Genomic DNA, 12,324 nt, shown 5'->3' with positions numbered 1-12,324 from the left:
AGGGATGTCAACAAATTGGATTTTACCCAATATCCAACAGAATTCGGTTTTGTTTATTAAGATTTGATAGGCCAACACCTTGTAATTGGATGCAGATAAGATTTTATTTTTTTATCCAGATTTGATGAATTTCCAAATCCAATTACATGTAAAGGCCTGATTTGTTATGTATCTTTCACCATCCGATCCATTAAGGCAACATTCGATTATTCCGATCTGGTATTGGTCACATCGGACCTGAATCCCAACGTTTACATCCTTACCCCCAATGGGCCAATCCATATTTGTTCGGGTTTGGACCCAATTCTCAACCCATCCAAACTCAGGTAAAAATGAAGACCCGGAACCCGGACCCGATCCACTTGCGCCCTTACTTATACCATCCTCCACGATTCCTTGCTTTGCTTTCAAAGGGTTTTAACAGTTAGGGTTTTAGGGTTCATCTCTGTTTGCAGGTTGGTGGCTTTGTGGAGTGTTTGATCGGAGGAAAAAATGGTTACATTCGTTATCCTTTCATTTGATTTTTGCCATTTTTTTTCTAATTTTTTATCGGAGTTTCTGGCTTTTAGTCGATGCATCCGAAACTGAAACCCTAATTTTCATGGTGTATTTGTGCTCAATTCCTCGCTCTCTGGGGTTTATGGTTGGGTCTGATGGAATCGTGTGAATATTTTATTGTTTCTGTTGTGTTTCCATTGTAGGTTGCTCCCGAGAGTGTTTACGTTCGAGAAGAAAATGGTGGTGTTGATGAAGATGAAACGCATCCGAATGTCGAAGAGAGCGATTCTTCGGAGGATGAGGTAAAGAGGAGATTGATGGAAATACATTAACCCTTTTCGTAATTTTTCCTTTTCTTATTTTTTTTTGTTTTTTAATTCTCGCCCTTTCCTCTCCAGGTTCCATCTAGAAATACCATTGGAGATGTCCCGCTGAAATGGTATGAGGATGAGGAACACGTTGGTTATGATATATCGGGTAAGAAGATAAAGAAGCACCCTCGAAAGGATAAGCTCGACGCTTTCCTAGCAGACACCGATGATTCGAAGAATTGGTAAGTTGCATTTTGTGCTCCATGGTTATATTTGGATGGCGTAACGTTACTTATGGCGAAATTTTGGCAGTTTGTGTGTTTTATTCATTTATGGAGACATTAGATTCCTGATGAGCTTATTTTCTAATGATATTTGATGCCATTGTCTTTTTTTTTAATGAAATTCCCCACAATTATTTGTTTTTCAGCTCCCTTGTTTGAGTGGTCTGATGCTGTATTTTATTTCGTAGGTCTTTTGTGGGGTGTTTTTCTTTCGGTTGTTTTGTCCGTTGAATATTGGTAGTCAATGAGTCTAGCTACTTTGCGTTACTTCAGGTCAGATTATAATCATATAAGCTTCATTGGACAAATTGTCCCCTGAAGAACCCTCCATCGTCTGTCTATTGTAGGGAGGGTTCCTTGGTTTCATTGTGTAGTGGATTCTTTAATTGTTAATAACATTGAGCTTGGTTCGAGAGCAGCATGGCTTCCTAGCCTAAATTTGTTTAAAGTGTACTACTATCTCCAAGCGAGCACAATAAATTGATATTGTCAAAGGTCCACAAATTTTAAACTGCTATTTTGATATATAGGACCAATAGGATGACCCATGGTTTTCTCTCACTTGGATGTTCTTGCTCCATTTTAGTGTTCATGTCCTACAACATTTGGCTACGTCTCCACTAAAACTGAAACTGGCACTTTAGAAACTCTAGCTTTTGTTTAATCTAAGGTTCAAGTCTTCTTTGTCAATGCCCTTTTAGACCTTTTGGAGTCTAAACATGCTTTTTATGGTTATTTTCTGTTTTTTTCTAAAATTGCAAGCATCTTGATGGCTTTGTTTTGCCTTTTTTTATGTTTTTAGTAATAAAAAAGAATAATTATTGTGTAAAATACTAGCCCATGCATTTCCCTACTAATTGACAAACCCTCTCTTGTGTTTAGTTGTCAAGCTTGCTTTATCCTCACTCTTTACAGTTCAATACTCAAATGTGTTTTGTCCTCTCTTTGTAGTTTGAAATCCAAGCAAGTCTTACTCTCTTGTGTGCAAGTGTGTGAACTTTGATGTCCCGATACTCTGTACTTGTGTCTGATATTGGCATCCATATCTGCTTCTAAGTTATAGAACTGGTGCATGAAAGTCTCTGAAAGATTTAATCATCAGTTGAACTTTTTAATAAGCTATTCACTAGCTTATTGCCTGGATGAAGGCTACTTGGTGATAGGCCCATGCTAGGATCGTCTATAAATGGCTCCACTTGACCGTCGCAAGAGTGCGCAAACCGGTAGCCTTCCAAGTAGATTGCTCCCAAATCGAATTGCCTAACTGAGTTCTTCATTTGCGCTTGTCCTTTCAAGTTCTTCAAAATCTTCAATTCACCTTCAATTAAACTCATACAAGACCTTTACAACTCAATCGAGCTGCATACAGCTCATTATAACTCTACTAGGCCCAAATTTACAAAGATCAAACATTTGGCAAACTTATACAACACAGTGCAAGTCAGTTTTGGGGGCCGTCTTTCAAGATGCACAGATCTCAAAATACAAAGGCTTTGAGGCCCAAATTTTACAGATGCACTCTCCAATATATAGACAAACACTGCACAAAATATCATAAAAAACACACACAGATTCAGAGAAATTGGTGCATGAAGTTAGCCAAAAATAAGATTGGTTTGTTCTTGTAGAACACAGTATTCAGCTGTGGTTTGTTGCGCCCAAACGCCGACACTTCCACCGACGCTTCCTTCACTAAATCTTTCTCAGCACTTCAAAGCCTTTGTGAACCAAAATTGAGGCCCAGCACACGAGTGGGTTCGCCAGAATTGTGATCCAAAGGGTCACTAACCTCTTATACATAAGAGTTGCTAAATCTGCAGATCGCTTGGAATCGGTCATCACTGTTGGAATTCAAGACAATTGCTTGGTGCTCGTTGTACAGTCTTCAAGCACACATCTCAAAGTTTCCAACACCACCAAAAACACTCAGAAACTCCACCGAAGTGGTTGGGAATTGCGTCCACAAGTGGCCAGAAATTTTGTGCGACAAGATTCTGCAGAATTGCACAGATCCACCGGAGTCACCGGAAAGCGAGCAATTTCGGGCTACTCACCCCAGATACGACCCTTTCTGGAGCTTCACACTGTCAGATCTGGGGTACATGAATTTCGGGCTAATGCACATGATCCAAGTGATGGATCACCAAAACTTGCTGAAAATTGGCTGGAATTTGATCAAAATTCCAGTCGAAATTCATATCTCAACTAGAATGACCAGAGTGAGCTAGAGAATGAGCTAGTCACTCGATCTAGGCTTATTTCCAGGCGATTTACCTAGAAAATCAATTCAATCGACTCTAATAAACGTAGATCTATAGATCTCTAAGTGATCAGAGAGAGAAAGAGGAGAGAAGAGAGTTTAAGAGGGAAAATTTAGATTCTTTAATTCATGTGCAAATTGGCACCAATCATGATTTTTTATAGACCCACACATGGATCTAAGTGTATCTGGGTCTAAATGCATTCCATCTTATTCTCATGGCCCACATACACCTTTTATACTAAATGCATGTGAAATGAAACTAAATTCAATGAAAATACATCAATGAATATGAAATGATCTAAGTCATAAAGCCTAAGACTTGAACAAGACCAAGGGGTTCAAGGTCGCATGGGCTGAACTCACCCTTGTGTGCACCCATAGGAGGGTAGTATGAGTGAACCCTATCATTCAACCTACTTGGAATGCTACCGTACCGGTTTGCACACTCTTGCTAGGATCAATTGGAGCCATCTATAGACGATCCTAGTGTGGGCCTATCAACTGGTATCAGAGTTACATTAGACCCTCAAATGGCCACATTGAGCTCACATGAGGTTCCTAGGGTGGAGCCTAGTAAATATGAGAAGGAAACTAGGTCTATGTTGGAGGGTATGCACGTGGACCTAAAGAATGACCTCAAGGAGGTTGCTATGTTGACTAAGGCAGCCATGGAGGATGTGAACAGTCTCTCCTACACATCCAGAAAGACCATGAATGTCACCACAAGAGGAAACCAGCCATGACACAATGCTCGGTTGCAAGGTGAAGATCTTATTCCCTTCCTTTACGGGTGATGGACTAAGGGATTGGCTTCTCAACGCCAATCACTATTTCCTATGCCATGAGGCCCCGAAAGAAAGCAAAGTTGATGTTGTGGTTGCTCATTTCGAGGGGAACGCCTTAAGATGGTTCCATTGGTACATAATGGTGAAGGGCAAGCCCAATTGGGACACCTTTGTCCCGGCCCTAATGGAAAGATTTGGCCCAACCACATTTGTGAATTACCATGTGGAACTCAAACAACTTAAGCAAAACAAATTCGAAGACATTAGTGTGCCATTCTCTCTTATGTGGATAGGGAAACACTCTTTGGGTGCTATGTGGAAGGACTCTGAGATGACCTTAGAATTGAGGTCCTATCAGCTAGTGTGAGCACTCTGGAGGAGGATTACAAGGTGGCTAAGGTGTGTGTAGAGAAGGCCAAACACTTGGCCCAAGTCAGAAAGCCAAGTCGGTTCCTTGAATCATAACATACAACTCGGATCTGGATCAGAATCCACACCCGATCCAAGGTTGCATCTCAACATTCATTTCTTGTTATGTTGCAAGTCAGTCATTTTGCTGTATTTGGAATGAAATAGTTTTATCGAGTATGGTTTATTTCTCTTCAGGCTTGTTTTGACCTATTTTTCTGCAAATCAACATCTTTTTATCATTTGCTAATTTGCTGATTTGTGATGACCAAATTTAGGAGCTATCTCACAAATATCACTGATATTTAGAAAATATTGGTGATTTTAATGGGAAATTTTCAGTAGCTGATTATACAGAGAATAACACATCATTTAAGAAAAAATGCAAATATTGAAGCTATCATGTTTTTAACATTTTTCTAAATTTTTACACCACTGTTTGCCCTCTCCAGAATAAATCTGTTGTAAAATTTATATGCTTTAGGAGGAAAGCTTTTGATGCCTCTGGAGTATTATGACTATTTTCAGGCGAAAGATATATGATGAGTACAATGACGAAGAGGTGGAGCTGACAAAAGAAGAGACCAAGATTTTACGTAGATTGTTAAGAGGAAAGACTCCACATAGTAATGTCAATCCATATGAGGTTTGTGTTTAATTTTATTTTCAAATATCCATATTCGTTTAGCTTGTTCGCTTTCCATGTCTCTCCTAGTTAGCTGCTTTAGTTTTGCTTTAATCAATATCTTGCTTTTTTCTCCCGCATAACTCTTTGGTAAAATTATGCAGCCTTATGTTGACTGGTTTGATTGGGATGGAAAAGGGCATCCATTATCTAACGCGCCAGAGCCAAAACGACGTTTTATCCCATCAAAGTGGGAGCATAAAAAGGTAAATTTTGATTGTGTGCTGTATAGTGCATTTGCTGAGGGTTTTGTAAAGATTAGATAATGCTAACTGTGGTTGACTTGTGAGGTATTCGTTCCAATAGAACTGACTTTTTGTCATGGTTTCAGGTGGTTGAATATGTTAGAGCAATTAGGAAAGGATTAATAAAATTTGATCAACCGAAGGAAGCACCTCGTTTTTATTTACTATGGGGAGATGATTCAAAGCCTAATGAGAAGACAACAAATGGCTTAAGCTATATTCCAGCTCCCAAACCAAAATTGGCTGGTATCTTTTTATTTCTTTTGATTCATATATCTTGATTGAGTAGCAAATCTAGGTTATTATGTGTTCATCTCTCTGGCATTTACCTCAGTCATGTCGAAAGCTTCATCATATGAAGTAGGATTCCATTTTTTTCTATTTGTCCTTTTTATTGAATGTCATGCCACTATTTATACATTTTCAAGATTGTGTCAATTATCTGCAATTTAGTTCTTCTCATCATCTGGGAACTTGTCTTAACTTTCCCTCTTCTCATTCATTTTTTGCCATATTCTTGGGTGGTCTATTTGTATCATGAGAACTGCTGTTGTGAGGTTGAAAATACATTTTCCTCATTCCGTATTGATTGAGTTTTACGTTTTGTGCAGGGCATGAAGAGTCATACAATCCTTCTGTGGAATATATTCCTACACAGGAAGAGAGAAATTCTTACCAGCTCATGGATGAGGAGGACCGCCCAAAATTTATCCCAAGGAGGTATAATTATGTTTCCCAGTACAGATCATATATGATAAGAAAGTGGCTTGTTTGTTGTGATTGCTGCTGTTTCTTGACATTCTCCGTCCCTTTCTTATTTGTCTTGGCAGATATGAGTCCCTTAGACAAGTTCCTGCTTATGAGAATTCCCTCAAGGAACGTTTTGAACGTTGTCTTGACCTTTACCTATGCCCAAGGACTCGAAAAAAGCGGGTTGGTTTGGATATACATTCAATGATGAAAAAATTTCTTATATTTGTTCTGTTACTGATCAGCTATATTCATCTACATTGTTTCTCTGTTTCTCTGTTTCTTTGTTGGACAACATAAAACTTTTGTTATCTGATGTATATTATCACATTTTCCATCAACAGCTCAACATCAATCCTGAAGCTTTAAAGCCTAAGCTTCCCAGCAGGAAGGACTTAAAGCCATACCCGTTGATGTGTTTTCTGGAGTATAAGGGCCACAGTGGGCCTGTTACATCAATTTCTGTTGAGCCATCTGGCCGATTGATTGCTTCTGGTCTGGGATATGACCCATCTGGCAAATGAATTTTTTATACTTTTGGAAATAATTATCATATTAAACAGTTAACATGAATGGTTATACACTGATGTTTAAAGGGTCAACTGATGGAACGGTGCGGATTTGGGAGGTAGAAACTGGTAGATGTCTGAGAGACTGGAATGTTGATAAACCAGTCCAGCATGTTGCGTGGAATCCTGTTCCTGAGCTTCCTATCTTAGCTGTTGTTGTGTGAGTGAAATTGTTCTATTTAGCTAAATATGTTTGCAAGAAACTACTTGTTTCTGAATCTAGCATCCTTCTTTGTTAAGGGAGCAAGATGTGCTTCTTTTAAATGCAAGTCTTGGAAATGCCGAGGATGAAGAAAAGCTGAAAGAGCTTCTGCATGTTGCGCCACCTGCAGAGACAGATGAATCAAGTAAGAAAATCATGCCAAATCTTTTAATTTTGTCATGCTTCTTTAAGTTGCCCTAATACTTACCTTATGCAAGGTGACAAAACTCCAATTGTGAGCTGGGCTCGACATGATGCACATGATGGCATCAAGTTGAGACACTTCAAGGTATCACCATACTATTTTCAATGATCTTGTGAAACTTTTGTATGGTATTACTACCATATAAATATCAAATTTAATAATAGTAGAATTCTGTCTAAATTTTATGAACTGGTGGCAGACTGTGTCTTCAGTTGAATGGCATCGGAAAGGTGACTACTTCACAACAGTTGTACCGGATGATATCCTTGAGATGAAATTAGTTTTCTGCTAAAAGTTCTATGTTTTCTAAGATTTAAATGTGATGCCGAACATTGCTTTTTTTTGAGTAATATAATCCAATCTTTTCGGTATAATGATTATAATCTTTTGGCGGAAAGTGCAGCCTACTTCCTTTGCTTGATTTTGGTGGCAGATAGCATGTGGTAAATGTTATGATCCTACCACACTGGATTTATATTTGTTTTGACCTGCTTTGATGCCTTGAATTTATTGTGCTTATCCATGTTGCATGATTTATTTGAAAATTGAATGGTGTGACTGCACCTGCTTCTTGGATGATTGTCATCCTTTTGTGAGAAAGGGGAATGACTTTCTCATTAATGCATAAACTTTGAAGACGTGTTTTAGTATAGGTAACCAGTGAAAGACCCAAATGCGCATGTCAAAGTGAAACTCACATGGAAAAATTGTGGAAAATGTGTGTCAGGTTATGTAACTGTATGCCAAATATGTCTGGTTGCTGGATAATGGCAGCTGGTTGGGATAGAAATTCTTAAATCATCCCATATCAATAGGATCATATGTGGCACTAGATCTGCTGCTGTTGTTGCTTGCAGTGGGGGTTGTGTAAAGACTTGATTAATGTTGATCCCTAGTCTATTTGATGCTGTCAAGGTTTGATACTGGAGGAGGCTATCACAGATGACATCTTGTGCTGCTGCTTTGTGTTTGTTCCCTTTCTATCACTTTACTGTGATATATATATATATATCTATATATATATATATATATATATATATATATTAGTGAGAGAGAGTAATTTGTGCCCTTAACCAGGTTAAGAATGGACTGATGAGTGCACCAATTAATTTTCAATGTTCAGTGCATGCTCTGTAAATCATACTCTATTTATGTGATGCCTATAGTTTATTCAGTACAGAAGATGTATTAGATTAGAAATTTGTGTTAGACAGGTTATAAAGAAATCCAAAAATCAACTGCTAATATTGCATGGAGACTGTCCAGTAGGCTTAGATTAAGCATGTGAGATTGAAGCTAATTGGTCCCTTCTTCAGCCCATTCCCAACCTGGTTGGGAGATACCAATTAGTCTTTTATACACATACCAAGTGTTTGGGTTGGTGGTCATCATCATGGACATGTAATGAAATCAACCGAAAAACAAACCATAATGTTCATAAGCATAAGAACAAGTCCTACAAGGGACAATACAAATGCCAAAGACAATACAAAAGTGCCTAAGTGCATACAATGACTACAAAGAGCCTAAATGTGCACAAGTCCACAAAGGGACGATACACAAGTCAATCAACGGCAAATACATGAGATCATAAGAGGCACCAAAATACATACACAAAAGAACACAAAAAACATAAAAAGATAATAATCTTTATTGAAATAAAATGCTTACGAAAGCATTACATCTAATGGGACAAGAGGTCCCTATTTATATACAAACAAGAGGGTCAAAAGGTCCCATATAACTGTTGGAGATTTCGAACAGCTATATTCACTAAAGGACAAAACTGAATATAGCTGTTGGAGATTTCCAACAACTATATTGACTAAAAGACAAAACTGTCCTTTACAAAAGTGTAAAGGACAGAATAAAAAAAAGGTCTGTTTTGCTCCTAAAGGGTGGAGCCTATTACATGTACAGAATTATCATTATGCCCCTAATGGGCAGAGTCTATTACATGTACACAATTACCACAATACCCCTAACGGGTATTACCTATTACAAAGGGAAGAAAACACTTCAACATTATATGAATCAATACATTTTAACAGGGCAGCACCATTACCCTTTCTAACTAGAAAAATTCTTAGTAATGCTTATCTACCCAAAATTTCCAATTGGTAGGTCAAGTTGATATTAGATCAGCCACAGATTATAGACCTACATCTTTATGATTATTGCCATCTTAGACCCATTAGCATTAAGTAAGATATGGATTCCTTTTGTTGCCTTCTGCTGTACTTCTAAATTTCTTGGAAGGTCACAGACTTGGTGACAGCTTTTCATTCAGTGAGGAAAAATCAACAAGTTATGTCTCTAAGCTATAACCTGCCTTATAATGAATGAATAATTTACATGCACGATATCAATGATCACTTTGCAAGTGATCTGTTCAAAGTTTAGGCTTGTTGACATACTTGCAGTGATTTTGTTGCAAATTTTGTTTTATGGCTTTATGGGCCTCATTTATCCTTTTGTAATTGTAATCCCTTGACTTGTTTCTGCACGGGATTCCAGATCAATACTCATACACCAACTCTCTAAAAAACTAACTCAAAACCCATTCAAGAAGTTGCATGGACTTGCTGTTTCAGCTGTTTTTCACCCTTCTCGTTCAATCTTCTTTGTTTCGACAAAGAAGAATGTTCGTGTATATGATCTTTTGAAACAGAAGCTCATTAAAAAGCTTGAGACAGGACTTCGAGAAGTGTCCTCTATTGCAATTCATCCTGCAGGTTTGCATCCTCCATGTTTGTTGTGGTCGCTTTCATGGTGACACTAGTTCCTTACATGCTTCTGGCTGTTATAGGTGACAATGTGATAGTTGGGAGCAAAGAAGGAAAACTTTGTTGGTTTGACATGGATCTCTCATCTCAACCTTACAGAACTTTGAGGTATGGAAACCACTGGGAACTTTCCATTTTTTTTCATATGCCCTGTGCTATTGAAAATAATCAAACTATTTCCAGATGTCTGTTATTAGGTAGGTGAGTATTGCAGATGCATATTGACTCCTAACTGACCCACCTGGCTCTATCTCTAGGGGTTCATTTTCTAAAAATGGATTTACATTACCATCACCACTCAGCATAAAAAGAATGTCAAGTAGTATGTCAGGTTGCAATCCTGATGTCAGTGTTACTTTTTATGTGCAAATTTGCAGGAACCATTCTAAGGACATCACTAGCATGGCCTTCCACCGTTCATATCCCCTGTTTGCTTCATGTTCGGATGATTGCACAGCATATGTTTTTCATGGCATGGTGTATTCAGATCTTAATGAGAATCCTCTTATTGTGCCACTTGAGATTCTTCGAGGACATGGAAGCTCAAACGGCAGAGGTGTGTTTTTCACCTTTTTCTTTTCATATTTTATTTTGGTTTGCCTTGATTCCCTTGAAAGCTATTGTGTGGACATAAGGTATGGAATTCCTACCATGATTTTACTCATGCTTGGTCACACCCAGTAGGCAATGGATATCTCCTACAGGTGCTTAAACATTTAGCTTTTGCCATAAGTGGTCCCTTGTGATTTATATGGGTATTGTTTCCAATATGGAGCAACAATAACATGTTCGACTCAAAGTCTTCTATTCTTTTACTTTTGATTCCAGAAAAGATATTAGCAGTGAAAAGTCTTTCTGACTATATTAGGAATGTTGGATAGGTCTGGTCTTAATATTCTTAGCAAGATGACGCATAGCCTTTCCAGTTGGTTATATGGATAGACTCACCATGGCATCACTAACTTGATGCTTGCTATCTTTACATTTAATGCCAAAATGAAATGAAAAAAAAAATCTTAATATGTTTGAAGCTTTGGAAAGGTCCAGTCTTATGTTTAGTTCTCAAGGGCTGGTATGCATATGATTTTTGTTTCTAATTATGAGTTGCTTGAAGTTTTGGTGAATCTGCTGCTGGTCGCTCGGAATAAATTTCTGTACGCTGTTCATGGTTAATCTTATTGACCTTTCTAGTCAGTCATCATACACCAATTGAGACCAACCTGTTTGTCTGTCTGTACAGGAGTTTTGGATTGTAAGTTCCACCCTAGGCAGCCTTGGCTGTTCACAGCTGGCGCTGATTCAATAATTAAGCTGTACTGTCACTAAATTCCCGAACAAGCTAATGTAGGAAGAGAATGCACATTCCCAACTGCTGCTCTTGAATGAGAAGGCCGAGGCATCAAAGGTTTTTTGTATTGTCTAATAGAGAAGCTTGATGTATTGGTGCTTTCTGGTGGCTGCTATCGCTGTATTTCAAATGAACTGTAGCGGAAGATAATAGGCAAGAACTTTTCAAGATGAGACCCGGTCACCTCCACGGTTTCAAGCGATGGTTATAATGGTTTGACAGAGAAGTTACATATATTATGGAGTCCTCTTCAAGCTCAGGGTGAAGGGGTGCATTGAGAAAAAAATTATTGAAATTGGAAAACAGATTCTTGGCATTTTGAAATTAGTGGCCATTATTTATACTACAAAAAGCTAGTGTTTCTTTGTTTCACCTGGTCGCTTCTGCTGGGTACTGTTCTTTCCTTTCTTTTCTCTTCATGATGGGCCTGATGAGTAATTCGTATTTAACAGCCTTGTACCTTCTAGATTTGTTTTTTTAAATGATAATTTCTGCTTCAAGGGAGAAATGACGCAAAATCGTGGTATTCTTTCTAGTTTTTGACAGTTGCTCTCTCTCTCTCTCTCTCTCTCTCTCTCATGCGGGTGTTGAAAATGTGAAACGATTGTCTCGACTTTGTCAGTCCACTGCATGGATCAGGTTCAATCACCCTTGTTCAAATGCAGGAACTCATCCAGAGTTGCACGGTCTGATGGAGATCATCAACATTGATCGGTACGATACTGACACCACACCCAGGAGAGTGTGATTTATGAAGATTAGAACACATTTATTTTTAAAATATATAATTATAAAATTATTATTCTCTATTTCTCCTATCAGCATCTTCACTACAATTTTATGGCTCAAAAAATCAAAATTTTAGATTGAAATAACATGATCCAAGGTTTGATCCTTAGCAAATAAATAAATCGTGCTGGACACATTTATATGATCAGACCGAGTCAATACAGCTCCTTCTGCAGCCATACCCTCAGAGTCTTAT

The 12,324-nt window shown here is 38.2% G+C and overlaps 1 protein-coding gene across 2 annotated transcripts; it reads left to right on the top strand.

Annotated features, from left to right (window-relative positions):
• The first annotated feature begins 403 nt into the window (after window positions 1-403).
• LOC149812142 (ribosome biogenesis protein BOP1 homolog) lies at window positions 404-11,871 on the top strand. 2 transcript variants are annotated; one of them, XM_089992716.1, is made up of 17 exons: window positions 404-495; window positions 702-800; window positions 897-1,051; window positions 5,078-5,195; window positions 5,339-5,440; window positions 5,566-5,725; window positions 6,091-6,199; window positions 6,310-6,412; window positions 6,574-6,724; window positions 6,826-6,958; window positions 7,039-7,145; window positions 7,219-7,289; window positions 7,405-7,465; window positions 9,713-9,940; window positions 10,015-10,099; window positions 10,369-10,547; window positions 11,232-11,871. In XM_089992716.1, exons 1-17 carry the CDS (start codon window positions 493-495, stop codon window positions 11,315-11,317), a joined length of 1,950 nt encoding a protein of 649 aa, XP_089848842.1. In that variant the 5' UTR covers window positions 404-492; the 3' UTR covers window positions 11,318-11,871. The 2 variants fall into 2 exon arrangements, with proteins under 2 accessions (XP_089848842.1, XP_089848841.1); XM_089992715.1 differs by lacking the exon at window positions 11,232-11,871 and having other exon boundaries at window positions 10,369-10,809.
• Window positions 11,872-12,324: the final 453 nt, after the last annotated feature.

The sequence above is a fragment of the Nuphar pumila genome, chromosome 17 (assembly GCF_984573655.1).
Source record: "Nuphar pumila chromosome 17, dmNupPumi1.hap1.1, whole genome shotgun sequence".
Taxonomy (NCBI): domain Eukaryota; kingdom Viridiplantae; phylum Streptophyta; class Magnoliopsida; order Nymphaeales; family Nymphaeaceae; genus Nuphar; species Nuphar pumila.
This window is presented reverse-complemented; position numbering and strand designations above follow the sequence as displayed.

What these genes read in the sequence shown, in the direction of transcription:
- LOC149812142 (XM_089992715.1), top strand. An exon ending in TGCAGAGACAGATGAATCAA is followed by an intron (nt 7,146 to 7,218) that starts GTAAGAAAATCA and finishes ACCTTATGCAAG; the next exon opens with GTGACAAAACTCCAATTGTG. An exon ending in CAACCTTACAGAACTTTGAG is followed by an intron (nt 10,100 to 10,368) that starts GTATGGAAACCA and finishes GCAAATTTGCAG; the next exon opens with GAACCATTCTAAGGACATCA.